Below are 21,887 nucleotides of genomic sequence, written 5' to 3'. Positions count from 1 at the left end.
TTTTACAATACGATGAGTCCACGGCCCTCCCTGTTTTTATGAGACAGGTCTTTATTTTTGTTAAACTTCAGTCACCTCTGCTCCTTGGCTTTTCCTTTCTCTTCCTAACTTCGGTTGAATGACTGGGTTGGGAGGGAAGGGAGGAGCTATTTATGCAGCTCTGCTGTGTAGCTCTTTGCCTCCTCCTGCTGACCAGGAGGCGATATCCCACAAGTAAGGATGAAATCCGTGGACTCATCGTATCGTAAAAGAAACAAATTTATCAGGTAAGAATAAATTTCCTTTTTTAGATACCGGCACTTATTCATTAAACTTTACATTCACTTTAAGTTCTTACACAATTCACAATTATAGGCTTTTTCTTTGCATAGCCTTTTTATGCTATATTCCTCATGGATCACTGTGGAACTAACCCAATAACATCTGATAGATCCTCTGATTTTTTTTTTATTACATGTATTTTTTGTAATTAAATATCTGTTATTTCTCCAGCTCAGTTATGTTGCTCAGTTATGTTGCTCATGAATGGATCTCCTCATGCATGCTAAGCAGTCTACAACTGCCATTGCCTCTAAAGGACTCTGTCCTCTCTCTATTTGTACAGTTCAAGGGAGACCTTCAGAAATTTCTCCAGATTTGGAGAAATATTTGTTTTCTACTGTGTCAGAGATGGCAGTTTTACCGCTTTCAAGTAAGCGCAAAAGAGTCTGAAAGAAACAGCGAGTATATGATGACTGAGACCCTTCTGATGCTCACCATATTAATTCTGCTACTCAGTTACTTACAGATTCAGATTCAAATTCCTCAGATTTGTCTTTTGAGGGTGAAATTCTATCTGATGATCAGGATTCATTAGTGCCTGCATTTTGCCTTCAAGGACGAACATTATCAGTTCATTGCACTTCCATTTGGTCTGGAAACTGCTCCTAATATTTTTTCAAAGGTTCTGGGTACACTCTTGGCTGTAATTCGGTCTCAAGGTATTTCAGTAATACCTTACCTGGATGATATCTTGGTACAAGCTCAATTTTTTTACTTTTAGCAGTATCTCATACCAACAAACTTTTGTTGTTCCTTCTGAGTCATGACTGTAGAATCAACAAACCAAAAAGTTCTCTATCTTCTCAAACCAAAGTAACTTTTCTTGGAATCATCATAGATTCCATGTTAATGAGACTTTCTCTAACAGAGCAGAGACAGTAAAAGTTACAAACCTTTTAAAAGTCATTCGGGTTAGTCTCCTTCCTATATTTACTTGTCTGCTAAGTGTCAGTGTTATATTTTTGTAGTTTAGCAGGATTCTATTCATACGTTTTAATGACCTCTGTTGCAGAAGGAAACAAGGTGTGTATCATTGATATTGCAGCTGGCTAAGATGCTGGATCTCTTTACCTGTACAGTTTCCCCGACTGTACCCTAGGTCCAAACCTCCAGGTACACCATTGGTATTTCTCAGGTTGCAGATCCACCAACTGTACTGCATTTTGTGGGACAGTCACAGTTTGGACTCTCTGCCCTCCCGTCCTTCCCACAGCTTTCTTGAAACTGGAACCACCCAGGTCACTCTTTACCAAGACTTCACCCCTGCCCACCCATAGGTTGCAGTGACTCAGCCTCCCAGTCCCTTGCACCCTCCTGAAAATTTAAGAAGGTCTGCGGTTGTATGTTACTTTTTGAGGGGCATGTTTAGATCTTAGGTTCAGTGCTCTTTGTTCAAATCCCTGGTAAGGCATAAATGTGGGGCTGAATATAAAACAGTGAAACTATAGCATGACTCTTTTTCTCTTCCAAGTTTTTTTGTAGCTGTCCCTACTGTAACATATTTATTTTAGGGACACAATGCTAACCCTGGTGCCCAGGGTTAACCCTGGTGCCCATTTCTATCTAATGTTATTGAGAGTCCACACGTCCTTATGGTTGGGAATTACACATGTTTTTACCTAGTATATAGAAGGAAATCGGCAAAGTCCTATAAATAGTGCACATGGAAAGCAAAGGCCCACTGCTAGCCCTCAGAATATCAAAAAAGCAAACAAGCTTCACTGCACTATGCTTAAACAATATTTGTTCCAGAATGTAAATCCAACAGCAATGTTTTAGGCTGTTAACCCTTAGTTTTGCTGTTTTTACCCTCAGTTGATAGTTCCCTGAAGAGTGGATATGGAATAGCCAGTTGGTACTATTAAATCTTTTCAGTAAAGTATTTTACACTTCAGCAGCCAAGGGTGTCGCTGGGAAGTTCCCAAGCCTCTTCCTGTTATGGTCAGATAGATGTACTTCTCCTTTAGGATCCTGCTGCTGTTAGTTACAAGATTTCAAGGTCCACCATTTATTTTGTGTTTTTTCCGACAGACTTCGGTGGACAGGAGAAGTATGAAGAAGGACCATACTTCAGTGTGCTTTACATGTACTCTGGTAGTGAAGATCCCAGCCCTCTTTTTGCCATAGTGAACTACTTGAGATGGCAGTTTCTGCATTGGGACATTTATTTACGATTATTGGGCTGGTATGTTTACTTACTGGCTGGGGAGTGTTTATTCTTCATGTGTATACTTCATTTAACAGTGAGAAGCCCAGAATAGAGGCCTGCTGATACTAGGGGGCTATGTCTCTAATGTCTCAGAGGAATGGCTGTATCTACATCGGTACTAGCTGTGGATGCTACGGTGGGGCAGTGGGGGTTAATTTGTTTTTCAACTGCAGTAAATCTAGTGGCGCCCATCCACCTTCCTCTTTCTCACTTCTTCTAGAAGAAGCTATCAAACCACGGCCATTACGGTTTGCACCACACTGTTCCATAGTCATTTGGAGGGGGTAAGGCACCTTACCGGAGCACTAGGGGGAACATATTGGTTAGATTGCAAGCTTGCACAGTACATATTATATCGCATTGTGGGACATTGTTGAGCTGTTGTCCCAAAAAACTAGCCCTTTATTATCTGAGGATAGTCTCTTGGATATTGTTTATTCAACTGACAAGTGTCTACTATGTAAAACTGTACTTATTTGTCCACCAGCTCAGCTTTGCAGCAATTATCTAGCATCTGTTCTGCAGTCGCATTCTCAAGCCACTAGTTTTCCTGTTACAGATTGTGTGGTATCAGTCAATAAGATGGAGTCTGGATTTAAAGTGACAGTAAACAGTAAAATTGTTTTTCCCTTAACGTGTTTCCAATTACTTTTTTTCGCCAACTGCAGGGTAAAAAAAGTATTTGAATTAGCTTTTTAAGGTTTATTTGTGTTTTTTAAATAGCTGATAAAAGGGGTTGAGCTTGTAGGTATAATCAGATGTCATTACTTTAAATCACATTGTGTACATATATACATACTTCTTTATCTTATATCTGTCAATTTGCACGGTTTTATCTGAGACCTCTACAACTGTACATGCTAAGGCAGTGCAACGGAGACCACTCCGATCCTTCTCAGTTAGTGTCCTTGGATCCTCCTACCAGACAGTTGCTGTCCTGGTGGATCTCCCCTCCCCAGTATCTCTGGGCATGAGTTTCCACCGTCTGACGTGAGAAATAATCACCACGGATGCCAGTCTGTCCTGTTGGAAAGGAGGTTTGGGGTCCGCTGAGAGTTAATGGAGTTTGGTCGCTTCATGAGAAGCCTTTGCTCATCAGTATCCTAGAACTTAGGGCAATTTTCAATGCCTTACAAGCGTGACCTCGTCTATGCTCTGTTCCTTTTGTTTGCTTCTAATCTGACAATGTTACAATAGTGGTGTACATAAATCATCAGTGGGGAACAAGGAGGTGTCTCGTATTATGTCCTAGGCGGAAATGCATCAATGCACCATTTCAGCCATCGATATCCCAGGAAGCTCTCTATTAGGGGAATGGTCTGTAAATTGGAAGGTTTTCAATCTCCCCCTGTCCAGGTGGGGCGTTCCCAAGACAGATCTCATGGTATCCCGTCTAAATCACAAGCTTCCAACTGAATAGATGCCTTGACTGTTCCGTGGCGGTATCATCTGGTTTATATGTTTCCTCTGATTGTCCTGAGTATTTGCGCAGATCAAGCAGGAGAAGGAATCATCAATTTTTATAGCTCCAGCGTGGCCTCATAGGACCTGGTATATGGACCTGGTATGGATGTCCAGTGCTCCTCCCTGGCGGCTTTCTCAGAGATCGGTCATTCTTTTATCCAAATCTGCAGTCTCTCAGTTTAACTGCTTGGAAATTGAACGGTTAATTCTATTGCAGAGAGGTTTCTCTGACTTATTTATTAACACTTTGATACAGGTACGCAAACCGATCACTAGAAAAGTTTACCATAAGATATGGAAGGATTATTGGTGTTCAGATCAGTGTTTCTCTTGACATTCTGTGAAAATTCCTTGGATTCTTAAATTCCTTTAGGAGGGTCTGGAAAAGGGCGTATCATCCAGCTCCTTAAAGGGCCAGATCTCTGCCCTGTTGGTTCTGTTACACAGGAAGTTAGCTTGTTTGCCTGATATTCAATTCTTTGTACAGGCACTAAGAAGGATCAAGCCTGTCAATAAACCCATTGCTTCTCTTTGAAGCCTTAATTTGGTTCTTAGAGTCTTACAGCATCCTCCTTTTAAACCAATACATTCTTTGGATATCAAGATGCTGACTTGGTAGGTGTCCTTTTTTGCTGGCCATCTCTTCTGCTTGTAGAGAATTATCAGATATTTTTAGCGGACCTCCTTATCTGGTATTTCATCAGGATGAGGCTTTCCTGCAGACTAGGTTTGGTTTTCTGCCTAAGGTAATATCAACATAAAATATTAATCTGGAGATTGTTTTACCTTTTTTTGTCCTAACCCCAGTAGTTCTAGGGAAAGGCTTTTGCATAATTTAGATGTGGTTAAGGAACTAATATTCTATCTCCAAGCGACTAAAGATTTTTGCCAGTCTTCTAGTTTGTTTGTAGTGTTTCCTGGTAAATAAGGGGTAGAAGGCTATAGCAATGCCTTTGTCTTTTTGGTTAAGAAACTTGATTTGTGAAGCTTACTTGGTGGTGGGTCAGCAATCGTCTTCAAGAAGTACTGCTCATTCTACATGCCCGGTGTCCACATTCTGGGCTTTCAAGAATGAGGCTTCTGTAGAACAAATTGCAAGGCCACAATTTTGTTGTTGCTACATACCCTTACTAAATGTAATCATTTCAATGTTTTTGCCTCAGCAGAGACAGTTTTTGACAGGTTCTTCAGGTGGTGGTTCCCAGTAAATAGGTGCCTGCCTTAGCGGTGTCCCACCCAGTTTTTTCGTGGACCCCAAAGCTTGAGTATTGTTTCCCAAAGAGTAAAGACTTATGGACTCCCACTACCATTAGAAAGAAAACAAAATGCATTCTTACCTGATGATAAATTAATTTCTTTATTAGTAGTGAGAGTCCACAAACCACTCAATTTCTTTCTGGGTGTGGCAGTACTAGTTTTTAGTACTATACCCTAGTATCTTTCTTACTTTCCTCAGCTAAAAGCACTACTGGGAGGGAAGGGGAAGTAGGAGGGATATTTAGGGCTCTCACAGTATGTCTTTGCCTCCTTCTGGTGGACAGTTGATGTAATTTCTAAGAGTAAGGACTCATGGACTCTCACTACCAAGAAAGAAATTAACTTTCCCAACTATCTGTGGGAAAATCATCCATATAAAACCAGGTCTAAACAGTTTTTGCTTGCAACCCTGTCCACAAATAGACACATTTAGAGCTTGGTGATCGTCTCTGTATTCCATATTAACAAACCATTCACTGTATGCATGTGATTGATCCCACAAAGTTAGGTGGACAAACAGCTGCATTCCAAGTGCTCGTCCAGGGACAATGCTTTGTCCTCTCTCTATAGGTTAAACCCTTACACTGTCAGAGGGCAATTTATATAAAAGTATACATCACATTCTAAAATTTCCATAGAATTTTTCTTTTAAAATAATGTAAAACTGTGGTTTTGTAAGCATAATTTACAAGACTTTGCAAATCGATTTAGCTCTTGGATATATGTTTTATGTGGAATTTATGTTCCTGGTCTTCTTTGTTGGGGACAATCAGGGACAGATGTGACTGACCTTGTGCTGTGTAGAATGCTGCTAGCTCAGGACCATTTCACTATGTAAGTATGATAAAGCTTCTTTGGAAGCAGTGAAACAAGTAGAATTGTCATAGGTATTTTACAGCAAAAGTAAGTAACCTAATAAATAATAATGAATGTATGCCAGCCTATGAGTATCTGAGTTAATATTTGTTTTCATGAAACTCTTTTGTACCATTATTAACTTCACTGTGTAATTTGATTTGTACAATGATTTTTCGATATATTTCTAATAATGAAAGGAAAATTTGTGTGTGTTTTAGTGAATCTATTTATTTAATAATTTTCTGTCATTTACAGGGTAAACAAGTTGCTTTTTATAAGCGTGTCCAGATCCTGGTTGGCGACACCTGGGGCGTACTGGGAGGCCAAGGCGACGGCAACTTTTATGACATCCATAAAATAACAATGTTTGCAGACTACAGGATTCCTCAAGCCCTGGTTCATTTTGGGACCATGAGATATTCAGATGAGCTGATGAAAAAGTTAAAAGAAGGTTTGTTTATTTTAATATTAAATATAATTTATTTCAGGTGTGTGTAACTTAAAGGGACACTAAACCCAATTTTTTTTTTCATGATTCAGATAGAGCATGCAACTTTCTATTTCTCCAACATAGGTGTGTCCGGTCCACGGCGTCATCCTTACTTGTGGGATATTCTCTTCCCCAACAGGAAATGGCAAAGAGCCCAGCAAAGCTGGTCACATGATCCCTCCTAGGCTCCGCCTACCCCAGTCATTCTCTTTGCCGTTGTACAGGCAACATCTCCACGGAGATGGCTTAGAGTTTTTTAGTGTTTAACTGTAGTTTTTATTATTCAATCGAGAGTTTGTTATTTTAAAATAGTGCTGGTATGTACTATTTACTCTGAAACAGAAAAGAGATGAAGATTTCTGTTTGTAAGAGGAAAATGATTTTAGCAACCGTTACTAAAATCCATGGCTGTTCCACACAGGACTGTTGAGAGGATTTAACTTCAGTTGGGGGAACAGTGAGCAGTCTTTTGCTGCTTGAGGTATGACACATTCTAACAAGACGATGTAATGCTGGAAGCTGTCATTTTCCCTATGGGATCCGGTAAGCCATTTTTATTCAGATAGTAAATAAGGGCTTCACAAGGGCTTATTAAGACTGTAGACATTTTCTGGGCTAAATCGATTCATATATTACACATATTTAGCCTTGAGGAATCATTTAATCTGGGTATTTTGGTAAAATAATATCGGCAGGCACTGTTTTAGACACCTTATTCTTTAGGGGCTTTCCCTAATCATAGGCAGAGCCTCATTTTCGCGCCGGTATTGCGCACTTGTTTTTTGAGAGGCATGACATGCAGTCGCATGTGTGAGGAGCTCTAATACATAGAAAAGACTTTCTGAAGGCGTCATTTGGTATCGTATTCCCCTTTGGGCTTGGTTGGGTCTCAGCAAAGCAGATACCAGGGACTGTAAAGGGGTTAAAGTTAAAAACGGCTCCGGTTCCGTTATTTTAAGGGTTAAAGCTTCCAAATTTGGTGTGCAATACTTTTAAGGCTTTAAGACACTGTGGTGAAATTTTGGTGAATTTTGAACAATTCCTTCATACTTTTTCGCAATTGCAGTAATAAAGTGTGTTCAGTTTAAAATTTAAAGTGACAGTAACGATTTTATTTTAAAACGTTTTTTGTACTTTGTTATCAAGTTTATGCCTGTTTAACATGTCTGAACTACCAGATAGACTGTGTTCTGAATGTGGGGAAGCCAGGGTTCCTTCTCATTTAAATAAATGTGATTTATGTGACACTGAAAATGATGCCCAAGATGATTCCTCAAGTGAGGGGAGTAAGCATGGTACTGCATCATTCCCTCCTTCGTCTACACGAGTCTTGCCCACTCAGGAGGCCCCTAGTACATCTAGCGCGCCAATACTCCTTACTATGCAACAATTAACGGCTGTAATGGATAATTCTATCAAAAACATTTTAGCCAAAATGCCCACTTATCAGCGTAAGCGCGACTGCTCTGTTTTAGATACTGAAGAGCATGAGGACGCTGATGATAATGGTTCTGAAATGCCCCTACACCAGTCTGAGGGGGCCAGGGAGGTTTTGTCTGAGGGAGAAATTTCGGATTCAGGGAAAATTTCTCAACAAGCTGAACCCGATGTGATTACATTTAAATTTAAGTTGGAACATCTCCGCGCTCTGCTTAAGGAGGTATTATCCACTCTGGATGATTGTGAGAATTTGATCATCCCAGAGAAACTGTGTAAAATGGACAAGTTCCTAGAGGTCCCGGGGCTCCCAGAAGCTTTTCCTATACCCAAGCGGGTGGCGGACATTGTAAATAAAGAATGGGAAAGGCCCGGTATACCTTTCGTCCCTCCCCCCATATTTAAAAAATTGTTTCCTATGGTCGACCCCAGAAAGGACTTATGGCAGACAGTCCCCAAGGTCGAGGGAGCGGTTTCTACTTTAAACAAACGCACCACTATACCCATAGAAGATAGTTGTGCTTTCAAAGATCCTATGGATAAAAAATTAGAAGGTTTGCTTAAAAAGATGTTTGTTCAGCAGGGTTACCTTCTACAACCAATTTCATGCATTGTCCCTGTCACTACAGCCGCGTGTTTCTGGTTCGATGAGCTAGTAAAGGCGATCGATAGTGATTCTCCTCCTTATGAGGAGATTATGGACAGAATCCGATTGTGCAGCGCAGAGCGCTTTGGTTAAAATCTTGGTCAGCGGATGCGTCTTCCAAGAACAAATTGCTTAACATTCCTTTCAAGGGGAAAACGCTGTTTGGCCCTGACTTGAAAGAGATTATCTCTGATATCACTGGGGGCAAGGGCCACGCCCTTCCTCAGGATAGGTCTTTCAAGGCCAAAAATAAACCTAATTTTCGTCCCTTTCGCAGAAACGGACCAGCCCCAAGTGCTACGTCCTCTAAGCAAGAGGGTAATACTTCTCAAGCCAAGCCAGCCTGGAGACCAATGCAAGGCTGGAACAAAGGAAAGCAGGCCAAAAAACCTGCCACTGCTACCAAGACAGCATGAGATGTTGGCCCCCGATCCGGGACCGGATCTGGTGGGGGGCAGACTCTCTCTCTTCGCTCAGGCTTGGGCAAGAGATGTTCTGGATCCTTGGGCACTAGAAATAGTCTCCCAAGGTTATCTTCTGGAATTCAAGGGGCTTCCCCCAAGGGGGAGGTTCCACAGGTCTCAATTGTCTTCAGACCACATAAAAAGACAGGCATTCTTACATTGTGTAGAAGACCTGTTAAAAATGGGAGTGATTCATCCTGTTCCATTAGAAGAACAAGGGATGGGGTTCTACTCCAATCTGTTCGTTGTTCCCAAAAAAAAAGGGAACATTCAGACCAATCTTAGATCTCAAGATCCTAAACAAGTTTCTCAAGGTTCCATCGTTCAAAATGGAAACCATTCGAACAATTCTTCCTTCCATCCAGGAAGGTCAATTCATGACCACGGTGGATTTAAAGGATGCGTATCTACATATTCCTATCCACAAGGAACATCATCGGTTCCTAAGGTTCGCATTCCTGGACAAGCATTTCCAGTTTGTGGCACTTCCGTTCGGATTAGCCACTGCTCCAAGGATTTTCACAAAGGTACTAGGGTCCCTTCTAGCGGTGCTAAGACCAAGGGGCATTGCAGTAGTACCTTACTTGGACGACATTCTGATTCAAGCTTCGTCCCTTCCTCAAGCAAAGGCTCACACGGACATTGTCCTGGCCTTTCTCAGATCTCACGGGTGGAAAGTGAACGTAGAAAAAAGTTCTCTATCTCCGTCAACAAGGGTTCCCTTCTTGGGAACAATAATAGACTCCTTAGAAATGAGGATTTTTCTGACAGAGGCCAGAAAATCAAAACTTCTAAACTCTTGTCAAAGACTTCATTCTGTTCCTCTTCCTTCCATAGCGCAGGGCATGGAAGTAATAGGTTTGATGGTAGCGGCAATGGACATAGTTCCTTTTGCGCGAATTCATCTAAGACCATTACAACTGTGCATGCTCAGTCAGTGGAATGGGGACTATACAGACTTGTCTCCGACGATACAAGTAGATCAGAGGACCAGAGATTCACTCCGTTGGTGGCTGTCCCTGGACAACCTGTCACAGGGGATGAGCTTCCGCAGACCAGAGTGGGTCATTGTCACGACCGACGCCAGCCTGGTGGGCTGGGGCGCGGTCTGGGGACCCCTGAAAGCTCAGGGTCTTTGGTCTCGGGAAGAATCTCTTCTCCCGATAAATATTCTGGAACTGAGAGCGATATTCAATGCTCTCAAGGCTTGGCCTCACCTAGCAAAGGCCAAGTTCATACGGTTTCAATCAGACAACATGACGACTGTTGCGTACATCAACCATCAGGGGGGAACAAGGAGTTCCCTGGCGATGGAAGAAGTGACCAAAATCATTCAATGGGCGGAGACTCACTCCTGCCACTTGTCTGCAATCCACATCCCAGGAGTGGAAAATTGGGAAGCGGATTTTCTGAGTCGTCAGACATTTCATCCGGGGGAGTGGGAACTCCATCCGGAAATCTTTGCCCAAATTACTCAATTGTGGGGCATTCCAGACGTGGATCTGATGGCCTCTCGTCAGAACTTCAAGGTTCCTTGCTACGGGTCCAGATCCAGGGATCCCAAGGCGACTCTAGTGGATGCACTAGTAGCACCTTGGACCTTCAAACTAGCTTATGTATTCCCGCCGTTTCCTCTCATCCCCAGGCTGGTAGCCAGGATCAATCAGGAGAGGGCATCGGTGATCTTGATAGCTCCTGCGTGGCCACGCAGGACTTGGTATGCAGACCTGGTGAATATGTCATCGGCTCCACCATGGAAGCTACCTTTGAGACGAGACCTTCTTGTTCAAGGTCCGTTCGAACACCTGAATCTGGTCTCACTCCAACTGACTGCTTGGAGATTGAACGCTTGATCTTATCAAAGCGAGGGTTCTCAGATTCTGTCATTGATACTCTTGTTCAGGCCAGAAAGCCTGTAACTAGAAAAATTTACCACAAAATATGGAAAAAATATATCTGTTGGTGTGAATCTAAAGGATTCCCTTGGGACAAGGTAAAAATTCCTAAGATTCTATCCTTTCTTCAAGAAGGTTTGGAGAAAGGATTATCTGCAAGTTCCTTGAAGGGACAGATTTCTGCCTTGTCTGTGTTACTTCACAAAAAGCTGGCAGCTGTGCCAGATGTTCAAGCCTTTGTTCAGGCTCTGGTTAGAATCAAGCCTGTTTACAAACCTTTGACTCCTCCTTGGAGTCTCAATTTAGTTCTTTCCGTTCTTCAGGGGGTTCCGTTGGAACCCTTACATTCCGTTGATATCAAGTTATTATCTTGGAAAGTTTTGTTTTTGGTTGCAATTTCTTCTGCTAGAAGAGTTTCAGAATTATCTGCTCTGCAGTGTTCTCCTCCTTATCTGGTGTTCCATGCAGATAAGGTGGTTTTACGTACTAAACCTGGTTTTCTTCCGAAAGTTGTTTCTAACAAAAACATTAACCAGGAGATAGTCGTGCCTTCTTTGTGTCCGAATCCAGTTTCAAAGAAGGAACGTTTGTTGCACAATTTGGATGTTGTTCGTGCTCTAAAATTCTATTTAGATGCTACAAAGGATTTTAGACAAACATCTTCCTTGTTTGTTGTTTATTCTGGTAAAAGGAGAGGTCAAAAAGCAACTTCTACCTCTCTCTCTTTTTGGATTAAAAGCATCATCAGATTGGCTTATGAGACTGCCGGACGGCAGCCTCCTGAAAGAATCACAGCTCATTCCACTAGGGCTGTGGCTTCCACATGGGCCTTCAAGAACGAGGCTTCTGTTGATCAGATATGTAAGGCAGCGACTTGGTCTTCACTGCACACTTTTACTAAATTTTACAAATTTGATACTTTTGCTTCTTCTGAGGCTATTTTTGGGAGAAAGGTTTTGCAAGCCGTGGTGCCTTCCATCTAGGTGACCTGATTTGCTCCCTCCCTTCATCCGTGTCCTAAAGCTTTGGTATTGGTTCCCACAAGTAAGGATGACGCCGTGGACCGGACACACCTATGTTGGAGAAAACAGAATTTATGTTTACCTGATAAATTACTTTCTCCAACGGTGTGTCCGGTCCACGGCCCGCCCTGGTTTTTTAATCAGGTCTGATAATTTATTTTCTTTAACTACAGTCACCACGGTATCATATGATTTCTCCTATGCAAATATTCCTCCTTAACGTCGGTCGAATGACTGGGGTAGGCGGAGCCTAGGAGGGATCATGTGACCAGCTTTGCTGGGCTCTTTGCCATTTCCTGTTGGGGAAGAGAATATCCCACAAGTAAGGATGACGCCGTGGACCGGACACACCGTTGGAGAAAGTAATTTATCAGGTAAACATAAATTCTGTTTTTACTCCTATTATCAATTTTTCTTTCTCTATCTGAATAATGAAAGAAAAATGTTAGATTTTATGTCCCTTTAAGTGAAGTGAATGGGCTATTAGCTAGTTTCACTTTAGGCTAAAGTTTAATAATTGATTTTGACAAAACAAAGTCTTACACGTCTGTAAAGGGATAGAAAGGTCAACATTGAAATGTACTTTGTGTGTTTCAATTTGAAATATAATTATTTTTGCAATAAACTTACTACTTTAGCAAAAATGCTTCTAGTAAGTTTTTACTATTTTTCAGTGGCATATGCTCATATGCTGTGAGGGCCCTGTACACTATTATTCAAACTCAGAGTGCTAATGGCGGTGTGTATTGTATCTGAGCCACTGCTGACTCTGAGAAGGTGTGGTTTTCAAATTATGGTGCACAAGCCCTCGCAACATATGTACGTCACTGAAAAGCAGTAATAACTTACTAGAAGCATTTTTTCTAATATGTATGTCACTGAAAAGCAGTAATAACTTACTAGAAGCATTTTTTCTAATGAAAGTATATTGGAAAAATTATTTTATTTAAAGGGACAGCCTAGTCAAAATTCAACTTTTATGATTCAGATAGGGCATGCAATTTTAAACAACTTTCCAATTTACTTTTATTATCAAATTTGCTTTGTTCCCTTGGTGGTATTTTTGAAAAGCTAAACCTAGGTAGGCTCAAACTGATTTCTAAACCGCCTCCTAGCTCAGAGCATTTTGAAAGCTTTTCACAGTTAGACAGTACTAGTTCATGTGTGTCATATAGATAACATTGTGCTTACTCCCGTGGAGTTATTTAGGAGTCTGCACTGATTGGCTAAAATGCATGTCTGTCAAAAGCACTGAGATACGGGGGCAGTCTGCAGAGGCTTAGATACAAGGTAATCACAGAGGTAAAACATATATTAATATAACAGTGTTGGGTATACAAAACTGGTGAATGGGTAATACAGGGATTATCTATCTTTTCAAATAATAAAAATTCTGGTGTAGATTGTCCCTTTAAAGGTATATGATACCCAAATGTTGAAACACTTGAAAAGAATGCAGTGTAGCTGTAAAAATTTGACTAGATATCAACAAAACATGTAAAAAAGAAAGATATTTTACCTCAAAATGTCATAAGTATTCACATCCCATTGTAAAGGACTTTAAGCAGCCAATCAGTATGACTGTCCCGGGACTTGCAATGGAACGTGCCTCATGCACACTCCTGTTATTTCCCTATTCAGTTTAAGGAAATTTACTATGAAATCTCATGAAATCACAGTAAAACAGTTCATGACCTCAGCACTGCTGATGCTGATTGGCTGCTGTTTGTTTCTTTTTTTAAACCTGCCGCTGGGCAGTAACTGAAAGATAACTTTTTACACAGCAGTTACTCTGGTGAGCTGAGGAAATAGTGAGGTGAAATCTCTTCCTTTTTTACATAGAGATGTTCAGGTGATATTTTCCTGTCAGCTTTTTACAGTTATGCTGCATCATGCATTTTAAGGGATTTTGCATATACGTATTATGTCCCTTTAAAACTAAAAATGCACCCATGTATGATTCTATCCATTTAATTTTAAAGTGTTGGCTTCCTTTTTATTATTATGGTGTTGATTATTCTGTTTTAATATTTTATTGTATTATGTTACAATTTGAAGCCATAGAATGTGCTGGTAAAAATTGTATGCACATACTAACACTGATATATTTAAAGAGACATGAAACCCAAAAATTTTCTTTCATTATTCACACAGAGAATACAATTTTAAACAACTTTCCAATTACTTCTATTATCTAATTTGCTTCATTCTCTTGGTATTCTTTGATGAAGGAGAACCAATGTACTACTGGGAGGTTGCTGAATGCTTTGGATGAGCCAATAACATGAGACAGCTCCTGAGCCTACCTAGGTATCCAAGAGAACAAAACAAATGCGATAATATAAGTAAATTGGAGAGTTGCTTACTCTATCTGAATCATAAAAGAAAAAAATGGGTATCATGTCCCTTTAAATATAAATTCATAGTGGGGGAGGTTGTTTCCCTCATCGTTTTTACTCACAATAATTTAACCAAATTTTACTACGTTTGGGAACCCATTGGAATTACCTGGATTTCTGCATTGATTACTCCTAATATGTGGTTTTATCTTCATCTTAGTTACAATTATAGACAAACACAATCTGACAAAACGGATAACACACAAACAGTTGTGCTTTTCAAATTTGCATTTGAGACATTGAGTACTCATTCACAATGCAGACTGGAAAATGTGAACCATTGAATTTAGTAACTTGTAGATCCTCCTTTAGCAGCAACAACCTACACCAAAGTTTCATGTAGCTGCTTAATAGAATAAATAGAGTAAATATGACCCTGGGGATAGTCTCCCTAAGGGTGATGGGGGAAACCAGACGTGGACTCCTTGCCCAATGTGCTTAGAGGGATATGGCTGCACCTCACTGACGAGGCCCAAAGGAGGCCGAAACGATCGTCTGGGGTTGTCATGTTCCTTGTTCAGAGGAGAATTGCCTGGTATTTCGGGGCTGGACTGACCATGTCGGCGGGATCAGACTGATATACTACAGGAAAGTTTTCCTCTGTGAAAAGCACAATTGGGCAGAAAGAAGCTACTACCAGGTGGCAACTGGGCCATAGAACAAGCAATTGATGCTGCTGTTCGTTCCTGGCAGACTGTTTCTCATTCTGTTTAGCTGCTTAATAGACTTGCACAACATTGAGGATGCATTTTGGTCTATTCTTCCCTACCAATCTGTTTCAATTCATCATTATTTCTGGGTTGTCTTGATTGCACAACAACCCTCTTCAGATCATGCCATAGCATCTCAATTGGGTTAATGCCTGGACTCTTACTTGGTCATTTCAAATGAGAATGTTCTTTTTTTTCAGCCATTCTTTAGTTGATTTACTTGTGTGCTTTGGGTCATTGACTTGTTGCATCACCCAACCTCTCTTAAGCTGGAGGTCATGGACTGCTGCCCTGACATTCTCCTGTAAAATGGCTTGATACACTTTCCAATTAATTGTTCCCTTAATGATTGTAAGGCATCCAGGCCTTGAGGCAGCAAAACAGCCTTAAACCATGATGTTCCCTCTACCATGTTTTGTCACAGTTGGGATAAGGGTTTGCTGTACACATGTTTTTGCCAAAATGTTCAACTTTTGTCTCATACGTCAACAGCACATTTTCCCAGAAGCATTGTGGAAATCCAGGCGATCCTGGGAAACTTGAGACATATCACAATTATTATTTTTTTTTTTTAGAAAGCAGTGGTTTCCTTCCATAAGGCAAGGAGAGTCCACAAATTAATTTATTACTGTTGGGAAATACAACACTTGGCCAACAGGAGGAGTCAAAGACACCCCAGCCAAAGGCTTAAATATCCCTCCCACTTCCCCTATCCCCCAGTCATTCTTTGCCTTTCGTCATTATAGGAGGTGGCAGAGAAGTGTCAGAAGATTTGGATAGTCTTGTAATGGGTATGTTCCCTTCAAGAAAGGACTGGAGTTTTAAGTAATCATGTCAACCTCTCAGTGAGAGTATTGATGAAAGTTAGAGTCTTTTCTGTGAACCCATCCAGACTGTCGCCTAACAGCTCCTGAGCAATCAGTGTTGATGAGTTTTACTGCTTGCTGTTACACACTCAACTCCATGTCAGAGCGTCGCTGCAAGACTGTCACTTGAGAGGCTGTGCCAGTTCCACAGCATGGATCATGGAGGGTAAGACCGTGTATGTATATATATATATATATATATATACACTGTGTGTGTATATGTGTGTATATATATATATATATATATATATATATATATATATATATATACATACACTTTTACTATACAGGGTCACAGTGTGGCTCCTTTATGCCTCAATAGGATCAAGGGTTAATATCTCCTTCAGTGAGATTTGAACAGCAAGGGGTTACTTATAACTGCTTTAATGTGAGAGTTTTTTGGGCTCATAGACTGTGGGCTTTTGGCTTGGAACAAACAGGTTTCAGTGTTGCGCAGCTCATAATAGCTTAGCGCCTTTTTCATAGCAAGGGAAGTCCTGTCCTACGCACCACGTGACGCAGTGCGGCCTTTTAATTTTCCTACAATCCTGCTGCGGACATCACTCCTAAGGAGAGAGCGTTTTCATCGTAATCTACCTGGGTCTAAGAGGTGTTGAATGCCCCAGCCATTGGGATTATAAAGGTGCCGTTTTTTGTTTTTTTTAATAAAAGCATTCTTTTTTTTGTCTGTTCTTCTGTGAATATATCTTAGCTATGGAGGACTCTGATAAGGGAGACAAGCCTGCTAATATTCATAGTGCTATTAGCACCTCTGAGCTATCTACCGCTCAGGAATCTGTCTCTCGGGAGATTACTACCCTTTCTACACTACCCGCTCCACATGTAGTTCCCCGCGGCCAAACTAAACCTCCATCTGGGGGCTTTTTTCCTGCAGACTTTACTGCACAGATACAATCGGCAGTGTGTGTGGCCCTGAGTGCCTTACCTCCCTCTAGCAAACGTAAGAGAAAGGTTAAACATAGTTCTCCTGATCTAGAGTAATCTAAATATTTGTCAGATTTAGCTACTATGTCCCAGAGGGTGAACTTTCTGAGTCTGAGACTTCGGTTTCTAAACCTCCTTCAACGGAGGAACCCTCCTTTAGATTTAAAATTGAGCATCTGCATTTTTTATTAAAGGAGGTTCTGTCTACGCTAGAGGTTCCAGAGGCTAAACTCCCTGAGGAACCTAAGATACCTAAATTAGACAGAGTTTACGAAGACAGGATGGTCCCTTTGACTTTTCCTGTGCCAGTTAAGATGGTGAAAATTATTATTAACGAATGGGAAAGAATAGGAACTTCTTTTTCCCCCTCGTCTACTTTTAAAAAATTATTCCCAGTCCCTGACTCTCAATTAGATTTATGGAGCTCCATCCCTAAGGTGGATGGCGTGATTTCTACGCTGACTAAGTGTACTACTATCCCTCTGGAGGATAGTTCTTCTTTTAGAGAGCCTATGGATAAGAAGATGGAAACTTTTCTGAGGAAGATGTTTCAACATACAAGGTTTTTTATTTCAACCGGCGGCAGCTGTAGCAGCGGTTGCTGGAGCAGCTACCTACTGGTGCGACTCTCTGTCTGAGCTCATTGAGGTGGAGACTCCCCTTGAGGATATTCAGGAGAGAATTAAGGCTCTGAGAATTGCTAACGCCTTCATCTGTGATGCAAATATACAGATTATTCACCTAAATGAAAAGGCTTCTGGCTTTGCGGTCCTAGCCCGCCGGGCTCTCTGGTTGAAGTCTTGGTCTGCGGATATGACTTCTAAATCCAGACTCCTTTCTCTTCCTTTCAAGGGGAAGATTTTATCTGGTCCAGGGCTGGAGTCCATTATTTCTACGGTTACCAGAGGGAAAGGTGCCTTCCTACCGCAGGATAAGAAGAATAGGCCTAAGGGACGGCAATTTTCGTTCCTTTCATCCTGACAAATCACAACGACAGCAATCCTCATCTAAGTCCGTGCAGCCCAAGAGTACTTGGAAGCCGGCTCAGTCCTGGAATAAGTCCTAACAGACTAAGAATCCCGCCGAGAACAAATCGACATGAAGGGGCGGCCCCCGATCTGGGACGGATCGTGTAGGGGGCAGACTGTCTCTTTTTTTCAGATGTTTGGTTCCAGGATGTACAGGACCCTTGGGTCCTGGAGGTTGTATCTTAGGGATACCGGATAGGATTCAAATCTCATCCGCTCTACTTCTACTCTCCAGACTGTCAGAGGGATCCTCAGGTGGAACTGATAGATGCCCTATCAGTACCATGGAGGTTTAGACTCGTATATCTTTTTCCTCCATTACCGCTTCTCCCTCATGTGGTGGCTCGCATCAAGCAGGAGCAAGCATCAGTGATTCTGATTGCTCCATCGTGGCCGCAAAGGACGTGGTTTGCGGATCTGGTGGGGATGTCCTCATCTCCTTAGTGGAGGTTACCTTGTCACAGAGATCTGCTGATACAGGGTCACTTTGTTCATCAAAATCTAGATTTTCTGAGGCTGACTGCGTGGAGATTGAAGACTTAGTCTTAGCCAAGAGAGAGTTTTCTGCAAGTGTCATCGACACTCTGTTTCAAGCTCGTAAGCCAGTTACTCGTCGTATCTACCATAAAGTGTGTAGGACTTACTTGTACTGGTGTGAAGAGGGTGGCTTTTCCTGGCATAAGGTTAAGGTTGCCAGAATTTTATCTTTTCTCCAGGATGGACTGGAGAAGGGTCTATCTGCTAGTTCCCTGAAGGGACAGATATCGGACCTGTCGGTGCTACTGCACAAGAGATTGGCTGAGCTTCTGGATGTGCGGTCCTTTGATAGGGCTCTGACTAGGATCAGACCTGTGTTTAGCTCTGGGGCTCCGCCTTGGAGCCTCAATCTTGTTCTTAGTGTTTTGCAGCAGGCTTCGTTTGAGCCTATGCATACTGTTGATATTAAATTGTTATCTTGGAAGGTTCTTTTTTTCTTGGCTATTGCCTCTGTGCGCAGTTTCTGAGATTTCTGCTTTGCAATGTGACCCCGCTTATTTTGTTTTCCATGCTGATAAGGCGGTTTTACGCACTAAATTAGGGTTCCTCCCTAAGGCGGTGTTGGATTGTAACATTAATCAAGAAATTGTTGTTCCTTCTTTGTGTCCTAATCCTTCTTCAGTGAAGGAACGCTTGCTTCAAAATCTAGATGTGGTTCGTGCCTTGAAGTTCTATCTTCAGGCTACTAAGGAATTCAGGCAATCTTCCTCTTTGTTTGTCACCTATACGGGGAAGAGTAAGGGGCAGAAGGCTACTACGACTTCCCTATCTGTCTGGTTGAGGAGTGTCATCCGCTTAGCGTATGAGACAGCGAGGTGAGAGCCTCCTGAGAGAATACCGGCTCATTCTATTAGAGCAGTGTCTTCTTCCTGGGCTTTTAAGAACGAAGCCTCTATGGATCAGATTTGTAAGGCGGCCACTTGGTCCTCCTTACACACTTTTTCTAAATTTTACAAGTTTGATGTGTTTGCTTCGGCTGAAGCAGCTTTCGGGAAAAAGGTTTTGCAGGCTGTGGTGCCCTCAGAATAGGGTCCCCCTCTTTTTTGTTCCCTCCCGTTATTCATTCAGTGTCCTCTGGAGCTTGGGTATAGTTTTCCCAACAGTAAGGAATGAAGTTGTGGACTCTCCCTGCCTTATGGAAGGAAAACATAATGTATGCTTACCAGGTAAATTCCTTTCCTTCCTGGCAGGGAGAGTCCACTACCCCGCCCGTAATTTATTTTTGTTGGTCGGCTTCTTTTTTATATTATTTCTTCTGGCACCTTTATACCCTGATCTTTCTCCTACTTTTCCTTGTTCCCTCGGCAGAATTACTGGGGGATAGGGGAAGTGGGAGGGATATTTAAGCCTTTGGCTGGGGTGTCTTTGCCTCCTCTGGTGGCCAGGTGTTGTATTTCCCAAAAGTAAGGAATAAAGTTGTGGACTCTCCCTGCCAGGAAGGAAAATAATTTATCTGGTAAGCATAAATTATGTTTTCTTTTGTGATGTCCTAAGAACACCATTCTTGTTTTTCTGATAGTGGGCACATAAACAAGTTTTTGTTTTTTTGCTGTTACCCTTGGGTTCTTTTTCGCCTCTTTTAGGATTGCCTATTGTTGTCTTGGAGTGATCTGTGCAGGACGGCCACTCCTATGTAGCAACAGTCCTGAATTTTCTCCATTTGTAGACAATTTGTCTTACTGTGGATTGATAAACACCCAAGTCTTTACAAAAACTTTGCTAACCTTTTCCAGCTTTGTGCATCTCTATAATGCATCTTCTAAGGTCCTGTGAAAGATGTTAGAATTGAGGCATTATTCACACTAACCGATCTTTATTAAGAACATATTTTTTTAGTAACTAGACTTTGTGCACCTTTTATTTAAAGCTCAGAGCACCTGTGCAACCCACACTTCCAACACCTAACTCTAAATACATTTTGGAGAATTTAACACAGAGGTTCACTTACTTTTTCTTCTTTTCTGTAAATGATTACTCATTGTCTTTAATCGAAATGTGAAAGTACAACTGTTTGTGTGTTATTAGTTAAGTCAGATTGTGTTTGTCTATAATTGTGACGTAGACAAAAATCTGACCACATTTTATGAGTAATCTATGCAGAAATCCAGGTAATTCCAAAGGGTTCACAAACTTTTTCTTGCAACTCTCGAGGATCTCTTAAATGAATGTACCCTTCTTTGGAGAATGATTACAGTTATATTTACTTTTTTACAGTTTTCAAATTTATGTCTATTTCCACTCCCCTGTATCATGTGACAGCCACCAACCTATCACAAATGCATCTACGTATATTCTGTGCACTCTCGCACATGCTCAGTAGAAGCTGGTGACAAAAAGTGTAAATATAAAAAGACACATTTTGTTAATGTAAGTAAAAAGGAAAGTTGTTTAAAAGTGCATGCTCTCTCTGAATTATAAAAGTTACATTTTGACTTGAGAGTCCCTTTTAGTCACTTGTTACAATACAGAGAAAACAGTAACAGCCTTCTGTAGAAGGGTTTATCGTTTGATCCTCCTATGTTAAGTAACATCGCTTCCACTGTGTTCTTATGTTCATGTAAAGAGTTTTATATTGAGCTATTTTGCTTTGTGACTGTTTGAGAGGTGTATCTGAATAAATATAGCCCTTAACTAAATTCATTTGGAATCCCTAGCACAAAAGGAATTACAAGTTGATTTTTTGTTTTTAATTTTTTTATGCAGCTTGGCTGTTCCAGAATGGAGATATTCAGGAAATGGAGATAAGAGGATGCTCTATATGGGCCGTAGAACTGATTTGTGAGCACATGCGTGAGCTCTTCAAAGAGAAGGGAGAGGAAATGAGCAATGAGATCAACCCAGTCCTGATTGACCACTTTCTGTGGGATTACGCTCGTGATTACCGGAAAGAAATAAATGTTGTTCCATTTCATAGAGTGCGTTGTATCTACTATTAGCTGGGAAGTTTAATTGCTAAACTGTAAGCACTTTAGTGCACACAAAAATACATGTTAAGCACTTATGTAAAGCACTTGATTGATTACAATTTGTTTTAAAATAATTTGTTTGGCCCCCTCTACTTTTTGTATCTTAATTGGCAAATCCTAAATAAATTATGTTGCAAAATATAAATATTACATTTTTAATTTATTTCATATTAACGCTGTTTGATATTTAGTAAGGTTTTAATAGTGTGTGTATGATTCTCTCTTTACATTATACTCCTTTTTGCTACTTCAAGTAAGGTTGCCACAAAAAAAAGTACCCTCCCTAATAAGTAACCTCCTCTTCCTTTACTCATCAGTCCAGTATATTCAGTGTGGTTATGTGAACTGTGGCTCTATTCCTGCCTGAAGTGGT

At 41.1% G+C, this 21,887-nt stretch overlaps 1 protein-coding gene across 6 annotated transcripts in view; it reads left to right on the top strand.

Moving 5' to 3' along the window:
- QNG1 (Q-nucleotide N-glycosylase 1) overlaps positions 1-21,659 on the top strand; it is a 115,073-nt gene extending 93,414 nt beyond the window's left edge. For all 6 annotated transcript variants that reach the window (XM_053698712.1, XM_053698710.1, XM_053698715.1 and 3 more), the window contains exons 4-5: positions 6,365-6,560; positions 21,252-21,659. In XM_053698712.1, the coding sequence (XP_053554687.1) occupies positions 6,365-6,560; positions 21,252-21,484 (429 nt within the window). In that variant the 3' untranslated portion in view covers positions 21,485-21,659. The remainder of the gene's footprint in view (positions 1-6,364; positions 6,561-21,251) is intronic.
- Positions 21,660-21,887: the final 228 nt, after the last annotated feature.

The sequence above is a fragment of the Bombina bombina genome, chromosome 1 (assembly GCF_027579735.1).
Source record: "Bombina bombina isolate aBomBom1 chromosome 1, aBomBom1.pri, whole genome shotgun sequence".
In the NCBI taxonomy this organism is placed as follows: Eukaryota; Metazoa; Chordata; class Amphibia; order Anura; family Bombinatoridae; genus Bombina; species Bombina bombina.
Note: the sequence above shows the minus strand (reverse complement) of the source record. Positions and strands in the feature narration are given on the sequence as shown.